The 16294-nt window shown below is 41.6% G+C and overlaps 1 protein-coding gene across 4 annotated transcripts in view; it reads right to left on the bottom strand.

Moving 5' to 3' along the window:
- Window positions 1-16294, bottom strand: part of LOC309712267 (SRC kinase signaling inhibitor 1-like) — a 144656-nt gene that overhangs the window by 14153 nt on the left and 114209 nt on the right. Inside the window, exons 9-19 of one of the 4 annotated variants that reach the window (XM_082542928.1) lie at window positions 15207-15247; window positions 14908-14931; window positions 12009-12169; window positions 11082-11257; window positions 10547-10677; window positions 5932-6079; window positions 2738-3035; window positions 2089-2434; window positions 1750-1892; window positions 411-560; window positions 206-298 (exon numbers count right to left, since the gene is read on the bottom strand). In XM_082542928.1, the coding sequence (XP_082399054.1) occupies window positions 206-298; window positions 411-560; window positions 1750-1892; window positions 2089-2434; window positions 2738-3035; window positions 5932-6079; window positions 10547-10677; window positions 11082-11257; window positions 12009-12169; window positions 14908-14931; window positions 15207-15247 (1711 nt within the window). The remainder of the gene's footprint in view (window positions 1-205; window positions 299-410; window positions 561-1749; window positions 1893-2088; window positions 2435-2737; window positions 3036-5931; window positions 6080-10546; window positions 10678-11081; window positions 11258-12008; window positions 12170-14907; window positions 14932-15206; window positions 15248-16294) is intronic. The other 3 variants (XM_082542929.1, XM_082542930.1, XM_082542931.1) reach the window with 3 other exon arrangements.

A 16294-nucleotide genomic window follows, 5' to 3' on the forward strand; every position in this document is an offset into this window, starting at 1 on the left:
TACAATTTAGTCTGCTGGCTTTTTACAGCTGTGTTTCCACTGCTTATTTCAGTGTGACCCTGAAAAAGGTTTTGACTCTTTGTATTAGTCGCTACAAAAGCTTCAGCAGTAGTAGGAAATACAAAGAAAGGGGGAATGAGCAGAAACAGAAGCAGAGCCCACAGGTGTGGCGGAGACAGAAGGCAGCTGGAGGTTTTTAATTTACCTTTCTGCCCATGATGCAGGGAGGGGTGGGGGTGGCCTTTGCTGGGCTGCTGTACCCTTTATTACAATCTTTTACAGGCATTCTCTGAAATATCTTTGTAGTTTTATGAAAGACACGTTATCACACCGAGACAACATGTATTAACAGAAATCTGCAACACAAATCAGATGAATAACTTCTCACTTAAAAATCCAGACTAATGTACCTCCAGCTCGGCAATAATCTTCTCTTCGTCGTCTTCATCTTGTACGGCCGAGGCTGCGATCACGGGAGGGGTCGAGGCAGGTCGGGGGGCATCGGAGGGGGTCCGCCTCAGTTTCACAAGGGTTTTTGGCAGGTCACCATCTTCTTCCATCTACAAAAGGACAAAATAAAGACAACAACATTTCTAAGGACTGACCTGCCACGGCAAACAGGTCAAATTCAATTTCATTTAATTTAGTTAAATTCCATTTTATTTATATAGCACCAAATTGCAGTTTGTCAAGGTAAAAACTCTACAATGAAAACAAAAGAAAACCCCAACAATCATATGATCCCCTTTGAGCAGAGCTTTGGCGACAGTGGGAAGGAAAAACTCCCTTTTAACATGATGAGACCTCTGGCAGAACCAGGCTCAGGATGGGGCGGCCATCTGACACGCCCAGTTTGGGATGTGGAGAAGAAGACAAGACAATGATGGAGATCCACTGTATGTAACAGAATATAACAGAACCACCATGGAGAGCACTTGCACCAGAAATGACTGGCTTGCTCAAAAAGGGAGCTACGTTTTTTTTGTGCTGCCACATGTATCACTGTAGAGACGGAGATTTAAGTCCACTTCTGACAAGAGGCTTTAGTTATGAAAGCGTGACAGGATGAAACGACTCTGGTTAGTGGGGGTAGTTTGTATAAAGAAAATAGAGACGTTTATTTCTAATAGATTTGAGAAAAGGCAGACATTTACAGCATATACCTAAAAAAACAAGTAGAAAAGTTCCCACCAAAACAATCCATATGCATTAACAACACTGTGGACCAGAGGGCAAATACAGAAACTTGATTTATAGTGTGAGCTGAAAGAGGCAGCATGCTGCTGTGAACCTGCAGCAAAGTCTGCAGAGATCTGCCAAAATCTGAAGCTGTGTGGTAAAAACCTGTCGACGTAGCAGCATGGCAATAATCCTGAAAGTGCTGTTAAAGCTGTTAAAGCCTGGTTAACTCGCACTAATCTGGGGAAACCTGCATTACTCAAAGATCGCTCAGGTAAGTAAAGTGGAAGACTCAAACATGTTAGTTAGAAGATATGACTATAAGCACACGTGTGTCCATGTTAGCCCTGTGATGGACTGGTGACCGGTCCAAGGAGAACCTCGCCTCTCACCCCTCGACAGCTGGGATAGACTTCAGCCACCATGCGACCCTTATTGGAAAAGTGGCTCAGGAAATAGATGGATGTATTCAAACATGATCAAGTGATTGGTTCTGTGGTTGTTATCTAAAAAACAATCAAGGTATGACTCATATGTGGTTCTGGATACTGAACCCTGACTGAGTCTCACCTTCAGGTTCTTGGACGTGACGATGACTTCTCCAGTACGGTTTGTGGTGAGGCCGTGAGCGGAGGGGAAGCTTCGGCGAGGTGGAGGCGGAGGAGGAGACTTGGAGGGCTTTTCTGTTCGATACTTGGCCACGTTGAGGTCCACTTTAAAAATAAACAGATTTTTAGTATTTTAACTTTCATTTTGTTTAAATAACTTTATTTAACATTTATTTATTTATATTGTAAGGTAATATCCCCCCCCCTCACCCCAGCTGGTTGGGGTGAGGGGAGGAAGACGGCACAAAGGCACTTCAGTCAAAGCTGAAAGCTCAGATTTAAATCTGAAACACAAACTGACCTGAGCCTCGATGCGAACCAGCCCCCTCCATGCTGTTCAGCTTCTGGGCAGCCAGCTGCACCTTTCCAGGCTGCTGGTCCCCGCTGGGTGTGGTGTTTGTAGTGGTGGAGGTCGTGGCTGTGGTCCCAGTGGTCCCAGCTGCAGAGGTAGCTGCGGCGGACGTTATTGGGATGGTGATCTGGGGCTTTGGGGGCACTGCCGGCTTGTTTATGTGCCTGGCAGCGAAGTCAAGGTCGGGGATGGCTTTCATCAGCTCTGCCTGAGTCTCTTCCAGCAAGCGATTGATGTCCTGGGCGCTGAACTGGGTCAAGCTGGCACGCTTCTCCTCCCAGTCCCGCTCGGCCGCCTGACATAAATACAGATATAGACAAATGATATGCCCTAACATGCAAACTACTAAGAGGCAGAGCTGGAAACACATAACCAAGGCAGAGAGAAGCAGTTTGTTTTCTAATGCTGCATGGACAAATGGAATTATAAACAAACTGCTGGCGTGTGAACACGGTCTCATGGAGGGATTTAAGTACCTTCAGATGCAATTTCAAATGTAAATGGATATTTGCCATCTGGCCGATCCTGACAACGTGCACATTAAGATTGTTCACACCAGTAAGATGAAGAAAAACAGTCATAATGAGCAGCTCATTACCAGTCGCACTTCGGCGGACACAGACTTATCAGGAGGACGCCGGCTTGGCAGCTCATCAAGAACTCGATTTCTAAAGGTCATCGTAGGCTGGATGTCCTGCTCGGGGCCTGAGGTGTCCGCGTCGCCGGCAGACACGGGCATCCAGTTGGCCAGGCCGGCGCTGGTGCTGAGATCGGTGAGGCTGAGAGGAGGACTGTTCAGGATGTCGAGATCAGAGGTACGACTCAGGTCATCGGCTCGTTTCTGCGGTTGGCTGGAGAGGTCCTCGGGGCTCTTCCACACCCCCTCAGTGACTTGTCTTTTAACAAAGGGGACAACAGAATAACGGTAAGGTCATCAGCTAACACAATGAAGTCTATTGTCATTGATTAACCAGCTTTTATTACGTTTACTTTAACAAACTCTGGTAATGAATCATAAATGATCCAAACTGTTGCTGACTGACTGCAAAAACTTAAATATCAAAAACTTGAACTGTTGAACCCATAAAAAGGCAAAAATGGTGCCAGATTTAAGTTTGGCCAGACCATTTCTTTATGTTGTAAAACACTGGCTCCAGCACTCCTGCTAATTAGATCGCTCCTGGAAATCTTGTTCTGAGCACCTGTAGAGGAACCTTCATTGCGTCGGACAGAAAGCCTTCGACGTGTCTCAGGATGTTACAGCAGAACGAGGCCTTATGGTCTGATCCTGTTTATGGCTCACAAAGCTGTAAATGTTGAAGTAAATACACACTGCTCCTGGTTGTGCCACCTTTGGGTCAGCTCAGGCAAACTTATTAAACCCAAAGCTCCTATTAAATGTTTTGACTGCCTTTTGACAATCGTGCAAGTAAAGATCAAGAACAAAATGGTTCTGAAAGTTTGTTTGCACATGAACCCGTTCAAACTTGGAGCTTTGATCAGGATGTCATATGATGTCACATCTACACAAAGCTTCAAATCAAACCAGGCGTATTGTAAAGCACTGACTCTGAATGGGTTCTTTTATTTTGAAATTAACTGGCTTCCCTATGATACTTCTGTGTATATCTTCCTGCCCTTCCCTCTGCTGCTGAGAGCTACTCCTCAGATGCTTTTGGAACGTCTGCCAGACGTGCCATCACCGTTCGGGGCGGGCGCCATTAGCTCCCGTGGCCACGTCGGAACCTGAAAGCGACACAGCTGCGCCCGGCACATCCCGGGTTCATCTGTTCTGTGTGACAGTTTTATTTGTCTGTTTGTTTGTGTCTATAAATGTAACGATGTTTGCTGCCATCTTCAAGATGATATTTTCAGTCTGAATGAGACTTTTTTTACCTAGTTAGATAAAGGATTATTAAAACAAACATCACTGCAGATCACCACCGAGGGTAAGTGATATATTACTCATCGCATGAACGATTGAATTACCGCATATGAGGAACTGAAGAAAGATGACACAGCTGAAATAATTGGCCATACTTGGTGTACCGGAGAGGAGTTTCTCACATATTTTAATCCTACTGATCTTACATTAAAGTCCTGCAGCTCCCCAAGAAAACCGGCATCAACATTTTTCTGAGATTTATAATCCCGTTTACAGGATTCAGACGTCTTAATCTGAAGTTCCCGAACGGCTGCTTAGACAGTTTTTAACTTTCAACTTTTTCTTTCAATTAAAAATAAATACAAAAACCTCGATATATGACATGTTATCATTTTGATATCAGCAGAAACGAGGCGTGCTGTCTGATGACCAGAACGTTTAACCATTAATCAGAAATACCAACAGTGGAAAGGAGAGACTGCTGCGCCCGTCAGCTCTCCTCTGATGTTCTCGGTGTTCACACAGGACTCACGGGCATTATTCAGCGTTTGGCAGCGCAGTCATGCATCAATTCTGATTTTACTTCCTTAAATGTTAATCTTAAACACATAATTGGGAATCCCATATAAGCTGCATTCCACTGATTCCACATTACAACAAATCCTTTTTCAATCCTGGACCTTTGTTTTGGATAAAACACGAAATTAAATTTAAAAAAATTGCAGAACTTTTATGTAGTCATTAGCACCGCACAAGCCTTTGTTTCTATTAAATCTGTGTAGATGTTAATATATACCAATCAGGCAAAACAAAATGACCACCTGCCTGATATTGTGTTGGCATCTGGCACCAAGATGTAACTAGGTCCCTTTTAGTGGTTGGAAAAGACCTTCTGATAAAACAGATGCATCAGCTCATCGCAGTTACTGCCTCTAAAATGAGTGTAACCTCAATCTTGAGCAGTTTGTGCAAGCTTAGTTAAATTCTGAGTACAGGTAAAGGGGGAGTAGAGATTCTCGCGAACACACAGATGGACAGGCGCCTCGGCGTGGCACGAGCTCATCGTTCTTTTTGGCTCATAGACTGTATATAAACGATGGATGTAGTCACTCTCACTTGGTTTATAAAGTCGTACTTTTGACATCAGAAGGTGACCATTTTTGCCTTTTGCCATCTCGATGTTTGAAACCAGATGTGGCGAACCAAAGATGGTCAGGACACCACCCGCTCATATTGCAGCAACGTTAAACATTCACAGTCTAATGCATTAAATTCATCCACCCAGGTGGAACTGCCAGCTGTTCTACTGTAACTTGCTGAAGTGTCTGAGGGGGAACTTCTAGGAGTGACGGTGACACGGCAAATGAAAAACTCTGAGCATTTTGCTGTCACCAGACTTGCATCCCTGTGCTCCATCCAAAAAATGAAAATCAAGTTGAAATCAAGATGCTGTTTTTAGACGATGGAGCCGATCCAGAACACATCACAGGGGGAGAAGCATAAGGACACTTCTACTGAGAGATCTCAAATGAGCAGCTGTGATGAAAAGAATTGAGAGGTGAACGGGAAAATGACCATGAAGAGGAGATCAAGTATGATTTTTGATTTATCTGGGCTCGTTCCTAAAACCTCGATCACATGTTGTGTATATATTGTAGTTTAATATCCTTATTTAAGTCCTTTTATAATCTGTAAATAAAGAAAAAACTATTTTTTATAATAATCAAATGATAAAAAAAAAATTTAAATAATTGATTGGTCCTGATAAGACTGACGTCAGCTGTATTATCTAAACCAAATTACTAAAAAATGATGACTGACTGTGTGGTTTGATGTAAATCTTGCAGAAAATACTTGAGCTGCTTTAATAACTGAGCGAGGGTTCATTTCACTTTTAATTCGAGTACCTGCGCAGCGTGCTGAGAGCATCTGTCATGGTGTTGCAGCGCTTCAGCAGGGCATCCAGACGATGAGGCTCCTCTTTCAGGAACTTCACAGCCTCCACCTCCACCCTCAGCACCACGCGCATCTTACTCTGAAGGCTCGGGAACTGGTCTGCACAGGGTGGGGAGGACAGAGGCATCAGTGAAAACAGAAAGCTGTGTGTCAGAGAGATATGTTGAAATGTTGATGTGAGAAGAAATAGAGCCGGAGAGCAGGGACGGCGGGAGGAGGCGGATTACAGGGAAGGGGACATAAAGGGAAGACGGGATGCTGTTTCTGTCACCCAGGATTTTCCTGTCATATCCAGATGATTCCTATGAGGAGGGCTCAGCGGGGGTCAGCTAAACGAGAAGTAAGGACATGTTAGCTTGTTGTAACATCTGAGATGTTGGATTTCAGCAGAAATGGCGGCGCCTCAGGGGCGTGTCCTGGCCATGTCTTCTTATCTGTACATAAACTTTTTTTAACATATGTTTCATTCTTTGTAGTATTTATATGTCCTGTTTGGGTGTGTGTTGGTAACAAGCTGTATATGCCTCAGATTCAGACTCTTCTTCTGTTTTTCATAATAAAAGAAATGCAGAAAAGACAAAGTCGTTCTCCACCCATGAGCAGGTAGAAGAATGGATGGATGTTGGTTGAAGTAAAGTGTTAGATATGTTAGCTTTGTTTTATCCATTGTTCTGTTTTTCTTGCCTACTGATTATGTTTTGTTCTCTCACTTCTTGCTTCTTCCAAGTGTGTTCCCCTTCATCTGAGTCTGATGTTTGTGTGTTTTCATTTGGTCCCTCTTATTTCCCATTTTATTTTGGAGGTTAGTTCCTCATGTGGTTTTCTATAATTTTGCTTCCCTCCTTTGTTCTTTTCCCGCCCTTGTTTTTAAAAAATATTATTTTATTTATTGGTTTTTGTTTTTCCATAAAAACATAAACATAAAGAACAAACTAGAGGCTGTGAGGCACATGGGAAATTGAAGATGATGCGACTGCTACAACGGTCACTTTAAAGAAATATGACCAAGAACAAGTTAAATAAATAACCTCCACATCTTACTGGATGAGAGTAAAGATCTTTGCTTCCTGCTAAATCAAGGTTAAAATCCTGCCCATTGTTTAATCAGGACCCATCTCCTCTTTACCACCTCATAGTACCGCATCATCCTAATAAAGAGTTAGTTGTTGTTCCTATAGGATTTAAAAGTAGAATGGGAGGCAGAGCCTTCAGTTTTCAGGCCCCTCTTCTGTGGAACCAGCTCCCAGTTTAGATTCAGGAGACAGACACTATCTCTACTTTCAAGATCAGGCTTCAAACTTTCCTTTTTGCTAAAGCCTGTATTCAGGCGACCCTGAATCCTCCCTTATTAATGCTACAATAGGTGTAGGCTGCTGGGGGATTCCCATGATGCACTGAGTGTTTCTCTTCAGTCACTTTCCCCCTCATTATGTGTCTTTACACCTCTCTGCATTTAATCATTAGTTATCATTAATCTCTGGCTCTCTTCCACAGCATGTCTTTGTCATGCTTTCCTCCTCTCACCCCAATCAGTCGTGGCAGACGGCCGCCCCTCATCGTTTTCTCTGTATCATTGTAGGATCTTTACTTCACGATACAAAGCGCCTTGAGGCAACTGTTGTGATTTGGTGCTACAGAATTAAAACTTAATTGAATTAAAACTTGCAACTAGTGAGTGATTCCAAGCGATTTCCATCTTTTATAAATGTTGTCACTGTTGTCTGATTTTCAGAGTTTTCTCTCTATTACTGGCCGATCTGTAGCTCACGATAAACAGTGCCTTGAGGCGACTGTTATTGTGATTTAAAGCTGTATAAATAAAACTGAATTGAAATCAAATTGAACTGCTTCTGAGACATATTATGGTATTACTGAAGAAAGCATCCCAATCCCTTATTAAATCAACTCTGAGTATCTGGTTTACACATAAGTAATTCTTCCATTTGAATCATAAATAAAATCTCCTCAGTGTGCAAAGGTGGGAGGAGAGGTAGACGTCCAAGTTGAGTTTGTATTAAGGTCTGATTGGGTTCACCTGCCCCTTATTTTGCTTCTCTGCTTAGTGTGTATTTAGTATGCATCTTCCCTGTTGTTGGATTTTCTTTTCTTTTTCAGTAACTTCCTGTTTATGGTCTAACCTGCAACACTTTTTATGACTTTTAAAAAAATAATTCCTTATTTTCAGTCCCTTTCCTTTTGCTGTCTTGTCCTACTAAGAACTTATAAAACCAACTAAATAAAAACTATTTTTCCATTTTCTAAGTTCACATTAAATATAAAATAGTGGAGGACACTGTTAAACTTGTAGGATCCAGGCTCACAACACAATGAGCTTCAAAGAGATTTGGAATTGCTTGTTAATATTCAGGATAGAGACAGAAGTACACAGGTCAAAGCAGCAGGAACAGAGGCCAACTGGAACTTCATGAATATTAATTAAAGGACAATAAGACTCATAAATATTAATCTGCATGTCTGCATAACATGAAAATAGACAAACACGGTATTTTGGCAGTGTTAGCACCTGAACTGTGACCTGTAACTACAGTACTGTACGTGGGGAGATTTCATGATGATCAGTGTTTGTATGAAACATTTGATTGTAAAGTCATGTTAGTGAGTGTTTACACCATCACACGCTGGCTTTTCTAGAAAAGTACATTAGCAGTAGTAATAAATATTACAGGGAATTTATCTGTTGTATTTCATGGCACTAAAATAAATTTTAAAAATCTGGCTTCTGGACCCTCAGCCACAAAATATTTGCAATTACAGTGACGCAATTATGATGATACGAAGCTTTAAAAACAAAGTGTTTCAGCTTCATTTAGATTCACGTCTCAGCACTTTTCCTTTTGCAAAACAAATAAGTGTAAAAATGAATTTGTATGGGACCACTTTCAGAGGGAGATTACTTCAGCTAATCCAGTCTCATCCTGTAAACAAAGATATGTGTTAATGTCTCGCTGGGCTACAGCAGAGGTGAAGCAACAGTGCTGGAAAGTGCAGCTAAGCCTGGCAGGTGTTTGAAACCTTTTTCCTTTGAATTTGTTGCAGTTTAAAGTTAAAAGCACCGACAGACACAGAGCTGCTCACCAGCGGAGCGGTGGGGTATCATTTGCATATAGCAGTAAAATTAAAAAACTATTATCTTAACTAAGTGGTTAATTTCATTAACCAGTCATCAGTACAGATGTTCCACTAAAGCATCCAAATCAGTTCCAATACAAAGATCAGCATGAACGTTCCCTCAGTTGTTGTAATACAGTTTAATATCCAGAAATTCATGAAAAAGAGGATTTATGACAATTAGCAGTTAGAAGTCAGCAGGAAGTCACGGTAGGTCACTAATTAACATCTGAAAATGATACTGCATGCTCTGAATTCATTCTAAAAAGAAACTCAAAGGTAAAGCACGACGATGGACGTAATCAACGATGTAAAAATAAACACCAGCGCTGTGTGGAGGATTGGTGACAAGGAAATAGACTGATCTTCATTTAGCAATTTTCTATTCCTGATGACTAAAGGAGCTTGGAAAGAAAAGCACCTGGACTTCTTTAGAAGCTTCTTCACTTCTAAGAGAAACTGGTGGAGAATCCCAGGTTTTTATGCCCTATTGAAAGTGTCCCTTAGAGGGTCGTGGACCCACTATGGATCCTCTGCCTAATCACACGATTAGTTTATCACAGATTAACCTACCACACATCTCTTTGGACTGTGCGAGGTAGTCACAGAAAACATGCAAACTCCACACAAGAGCTCGGGAGAGCAGATTCAAACAAATAGCTTTTGTGCTGCGAGACAATGGTGCCAACAGTTCCTCAGTGCAAGTTGGAACATAGCATGTTTGACATATAATAATTTTCTATGTGGCATAAAGCTACAGAGATATGGCCGGGCTAATATAAACAGATTATCAGAGGGAAGATGTAGGATGAGGGTTAAACTTATCAATAACAGGTAAATGTTCCTGGTGGGCAGCAACAAACGGCAGGAAGACGAAATAAACATCAAACTTCAGCTGAGAGAATGTCTGACAACAGTTATTAATATGCTCATCCATGGTTTGGATGACTTTCTATGAATGAGTCTTGATGCTAAGCTTAATGTCCACACTAAGAGTGATTCCAGACTGTGGTGTGCACCGTGTGATTAAAATACCTTAAAGGTGCACTGCACATGAATAGTGCTACTAGAAAGATGGACAGAAAGACAGCTGGAAACTTCTGAGGGTCTCATTTCATGTTGATAAAATATAAACAGCGCACTAAAGAAATGAGAGCCTCATCCAACGCAGGACATGACTGCATCTGCAAACGAGGTCAAAACATCATCACTTAACAAGCAAACGGGATCGAGGGATCAAAGACTGAAACACAGAGACGTAACACAAAAGGTGAAAGGTCGAGGAGTTAAACACTCCAGGGGTTAGGGAAGGGCTTCCTGATCAGTAATGGCAGATGTAGTTTATGTCCTCTAGTCTCGTTAACTGAGAGGATTTTAAAGCGTCGAACATTCAAAGAACAAACAAAACATCACAGATTTGGTCATGACAGCATTTACTTTTTAGCTCAGTGAGTGTCTCTCCCAGCATCCTCAGCTCTTTGCTCTTCTGCTCCACGTCCTGCTCCGTCACGAGCCCGTGATTCACCGACGAGTTCCTCTGGAGCTCCTCCACAGACTTCTCCAGGTCGCTGTGAAGGACAGAAATTTGTAAATGTCTTTTATTTTGAAAATGTAACTGTTCACACCTGAATTCACAGTGGATGCCCTGCAAATTTTAAAACTGAGTGTAAGACTTTATTCATGTACTACTACTCATCTACTACTGGCTTCCAAAACATTTACAAAATAGTCCCAAAATTGTGCTTGTTGCCAGCACCATCGTTTAGCAGATGAATGCAAAAAGTTTTTTTTTCCTGGTTTGATTTTGATGTGAAGCTTAAACCAGGAAATAATGAAACTTCAACTAAACATACCAGGAAACACTGTCTACACTTTGCGTAAACAACTGGAAACATCATGAATCGTTCACCTCACCGAACCAACCGAGACCACCTGACTGTTTGCTGTGCTTCTTACTTAAGCTCAAACTCACTGCAGCTGTTGGATGAGCAGCTCCTCCTGGTTTAGGTATTTGAGCCTCTCCTCCTCCACTAGGAGGCGCTGTCTCTGAAGCGGGTCCTCCTGGGTGCGCATGGCATCCAGCATCATGAGGCTCAGTTCAGACTCCGTCTGTCTCAGCAGGGCGAGCACCGAGTCCTGGTTCTCCAGCTGGGAAACAGAGTCACAGCTTAAAACTTGAACTGGTTTCCATTCACACTATTGGATGAGTGCACGTACCCAAATATTCAAACTGCATTTGTGAGTTTATGAGGTAAATGTACTGAAGTTAAAACTTACTCTCCTGAGGGATCAAACAACATCTGGTGTGTTGGTCTGTTTGCAAAAAGAGCTCCTACTCTGTTAGAGGAAAACTCCCCAGTAATCCTTTATCTTAATCGAGGGACTCAACTCTAACAGTACTGCAAGCTGCACATATTACATATCCCCCTTTGAGGCTACCGCACATAGATAAAACCCTCTTAACTCAATGGTTACAAGGCTCTTTTAAATAAAGTGCAATAATATGAAACATGGATCAAAAAGTAGTTCTTAAAGGATTCTATAAGTTCTACATTTTAAACAATATATAATAATAAATGATGAAAATAAATGTATATTATTCTCCTAATCTTTGTGAACTCGTTTCACTTTAGTTCTTTTCTAAAAAATCTGCTTTTCCTCTGCTGCTGGCGCAGAGCCGAGGAGACCCACCAACAGTGAAACAGAGAGCAAAGGAGGGAAGCAGGTGATCAACGCTATTCAATGTATTGTACAGTGGGGCATTAATATTAATATTTGGTCCAAGCTTGCACAACCTTGCTGACAAAAAATATGACATCACGGGAGGGGAAAAGTGTGGGTGACACGCTAGTTTGCATATTTGAAAATAGTTTTCAGTCAAAATTGTCTGTTTACAAACCTGCATGTTGCGTAGCTGTGACAGCTGTTTGCGCAGGGCGTTGGTGTTCTGCTGCAGGCTTTGTAGGTGGAGCTGCATCTGCAGGCGGGACACCGTCACAGGCTGGTTGGGCCCCGAGGGTGGAGGAGGCATCAGGGCCAGAGGAGCAGATGGTGTCAAAGCTGCCCGGCAGAAAGTGATATTCATTTCAGGGAACTCATTCATTCCTTGTATTGGGATCCTTTAGAGCACATTTAGAGCTGATAGAAAATTGTCCCAGAGTACTGTTACCAAATCAGAGGCTTCAAATGAAATCTGCATTTTGAGAAACATCTGCTGGTTGACTGCATGAATACAGAATATACTGGATGTTTGCACATTTGAAAACAGAAATCCAGGACAAGTTCTATCTGTGCTGCAGGTCAGAGGTGGAGATTACAGTCTTATGTAGACTCAACAGTGATAAACAGCATGGGGAGGCTTCGGGGACAAACAGGATCGGGAGTGAAAAACAGCAGTTCCACTTAATCCGAGAGTCTCGTTATAGAGGCGTCTCCCAGACAGCCACAAAGTGTGAGTGTTTCTAAATGAGAAAATCCTCTTGAATGGCGATGAGTGCTACGTTCTGACACACGCATCATGCAGAACAAGACAAAGGAAAGTAACTGGAAGACAGTCAGTTAGTAACAGAGGAGGGGGTGTAAGAGTTGCATTTCAAGGCTTCTTTTAAAACTAATTACAGCTGTCCACACCAAGGAGGAAGACTGTAACACCCCAATGCTGACACCTGTACAGGTGAGGAAATGGTTCTGTGTATAACTGATTATGGGCACAGTTGCTGCAGCTCTCCCGGTCAACCAGAATTCAGCACAGCCTTCATCTTTCTGTAAGCTTTTAACTGCCAGCACAGAGTCCACAGATAAGAGCTCAAGCAAATCGAACCATTACTGACTAACTTTTATCATTCAGTGAGACACGCAGATAAAAATCTGACAGGAGAAAAAAGGAGCAGCTGGAGTGAATGGGAGAAGTTAAAATATAAAATTCACAACTAAAACGACTCTTCAGAAGAGTCTAATTCAAGTCGCAAGGGACTCAGAACATCCAGACTTATCTGTAATTTGCGATGAAATAAGATATGAATTGAAATTGCAAAATATCATCTTTTTAGATCCTTAATAGGAAAAAAGGAGGCTAAAACTGAACACTTTATGTGAAGAAATCAATGTTTCTAAAGATGTTTCCGCGTTTCCCACAAGCAGCTAATTTTCTGACGCACACACGTTCAAACATCAAACTCTTTTGATCGCCTGCAAATTCATCCTTAGTTGAAAAGCTGAAGGGAAAAACTTTGACAAAGCAAAGAGTTTGTCGTGTCCAATTTAATGCAACTCAGCGATTTCTCACTCAAAAACACAGGAAACTATGGAGGACCAAAACTGCCAAAATTACAATGCAATAAAGAAAAAAAATAAATGGCTCAAGTTTAAAAATGTGCATAATGTAAGGAATAATCCACTAAAGAAATTTTTTTTATTGTAGTTGATATGTTATACCCACACACACATATTGTTTTTCCTATTTGATTCTGTTTTTTAAATATACATTTTATTTTTTTATAGACAGTTTTACGAATCATTTAATTATAATTTTCCAGATGTATTCCCTGGCTTCTTTCTTCATCTCTGTTTCCATGCAACATTTGAGCACAGCTGTCATTTGAAAAAGTGTCGTGAGGTTGAATTTGGATCCATCTGTTGTCTGATGGTAGAATGGATGACAGGAATTAAAATATTCTCTGAGCCAATCATCATATCATCAGATAATTCAAAAGTCTGCCAGTGACAACTTAGTGAGCAAGCGAGCTAAGGTTAGTCAGCTACTGCAACGAGTAATATGTCTGGATTATCATATAAATAGTATTTTAGGCGTGAGGTTAAAATTATGATTTACAACAGAAACGTATTCGATTGATGGAGTGCAGCCCAAAGTCTTCTAAGAAAACCCTCCTTATGCCATTACGGCACCGCGAAGTGGCTCCCATGACGGTGCATTCAGAGACACTGCGCTTCATGTCTTACTTATAGTGTGTTAAAGTGTCTTATTAACCTGAAGAAGTCTGGCTATTCTCTTATGACCACTACCATCAGCAAAGCATTTTCTGAGAGAAGACACCTTATTCTGCCAGCTCAATAGATATTTTCTTTCTTCAGACATTCTCTGTAAGTCCTACAGGTGGGTTTGTGAAACTCCCAGTACATCTGCAGTTTCTCTCAGAGAGCCTGTCTGGTACCAACAACCTTACAACCTTCAAAGTCACTTAAATTGCCTGATGATTAGTTTGAACTTCAGGAGGTTGTTCCATGTGACCATATGTACATCCCTAAATGAGTTCCTGCCACATGATTGGCTGATATTTTGCCCTAATGAGCAGCTGTCCCTAAAAAAGTGGCTGATGATTGTATACTTAACATTTGCTTTGTATAATACAAACTAACAGGGGGCAGTTACCCAGCTGGCTATTACTTAGCTACTCAATGTGCTTGGCATGGGCAGTCCGAGTTAAATTCATCAGTAAACTGATAGTCAGGTATAAAAGTCTCCTGAGGTTATGAAGAGCAAATAAAAAGGTGAACTAGCGAAAAAACATGTTATGCAAATGCAAATAAAACAGAAATATCACATATTTTAAATTTTATTAAGCCAGTTTTATTTATTTGTTTATTTAATCATTTCTAATTTTGGCAGTTTAGGCCCTCCATAGAACAAAGGGGAAAGTGAAGGACACAAGGTGTCAGAGAGGCAGATCCTTCAAAATGACATGTATACATGTACTAGGAACTCATGGGACTCCAGATAAAAACAGGGAAGGGGTGAGACGGGGGGTACCAGACACTTCAGGAACACATACAGTAGCTACCTTTCTTTTTTATAGTTCGTCCAGCTAAAACAAGAAGCATGGGCACCAGTTACAGAGCAGCAAAAGCCAGCGTGTACAGTACAGTACAGTATGAGGAAGCTTGCAGAATCAGCCATTACAATCACATATGAGGCTCCTTAAGAATTATGCAGAGAAAATGAAATAGCAGCAGCTCTGTGTGAGGAAAAAGAGCTAATTTATGTGGCTATCAAACAGGCAGCAGTGTGAAGCAGTGACAGGCAGTGATAGGAAATACTTTGTCTCCTTTTCTTTCTTTTTTTTTGGTAGTGAGCACTTACTGTCAGTTCCTGAGCAGTCACTGGCTGACTCAATCTTCTCCCTGGAAGAGGCAAGTGTTAAAGTACTTACAGCCAGAACACACTATCGACTGAGCTACTGAGAAGCTATTGATATATGGTGGAAAATGTGTGAATGTAGTGTGCGTGCTGCTGTAGTCGGGATTTTTTCCCTCGCTCCTTCACTATTCCCTACATGATCTACCGTAGTGGGAAGATCGCTGTTTAACATAAATTTACATTTTTTCTTCCTCAGCTGAAGCAAAACACATATGAATTTTAAAGCTTTTTCCACATCATAACAACCAGAAAAAAGGCGGAAAACCAACAGAGATGATAAGGCCTGCAGTTATTTATTAAATATATGCATTTATTAAAAGGTTTCCCTGGTTTTTGGATGTTGAAATGAACACCCACAATAGTGACTCAAAAGAAATGTGGGAGGTTCAGGACACAGGAATCCTGGCTGCTACAAACTAAAAGCATCAGTAGGGCTTCTCGCCTTTAAGGTTCCAGCCAGCAGCTTCATTTTCTTTAATATGACATTGCAATAAAGTGCACAACACAGAATCAAAAACAGTTTCTCTTCAGTTTCATAAACAGTACTTGGATTGTAACCTGCCCTTCTTCTATTTTCCCACAGTGTTTAAATTTGTCTTATGTTTTAATGATGTTGGGGTACAGCAAATCTGAGGCTTCCCGGGGCTTCCAAATGCTATCCTGCTGAGTCTCTAATGCCTCCCAGAAACACACACACACACACCAAGAAACACACAACCAAAAAACAGCATCTGTCAGCATGTCTCTGGCTCCAGTAATACCAAATATATCCATCCAATCTCATCTGTTAATACAAAATCCCTGAAAGATAAATTAAAGGACTTAACTAAGGATGCTCGGCTCCAACATTTGGATCGAATATCAACCCGATCCTACTCAGAGAGCTCGAGTGGGTATCGGTGGCCCCGGGGTGAACTGAATTAACTTCATCAGCACATCAGCAGTGCGCTGGCTGCTACAGCAGGGAGGAAGCTCACGGCAAAAGGTCAGCAGTTTGGAGGTGTTTAATGTTGGTGACAAACAGCTTTTCT

The sequence above is a fragment of the Aulonocara stuartgranti genome (genome assembly GCF_965226115.1).
Source record: "Aulonocara stuartgranti genome assembly, chromosome: 8".
Taxonomy (NCBI): domain Eukaryota; kingdom Metazoa; phylum Chordata; class Actinopteri; order Cichliformes; family Cichlidae; genus Aulonocara; species Aulonocara stuartgranti.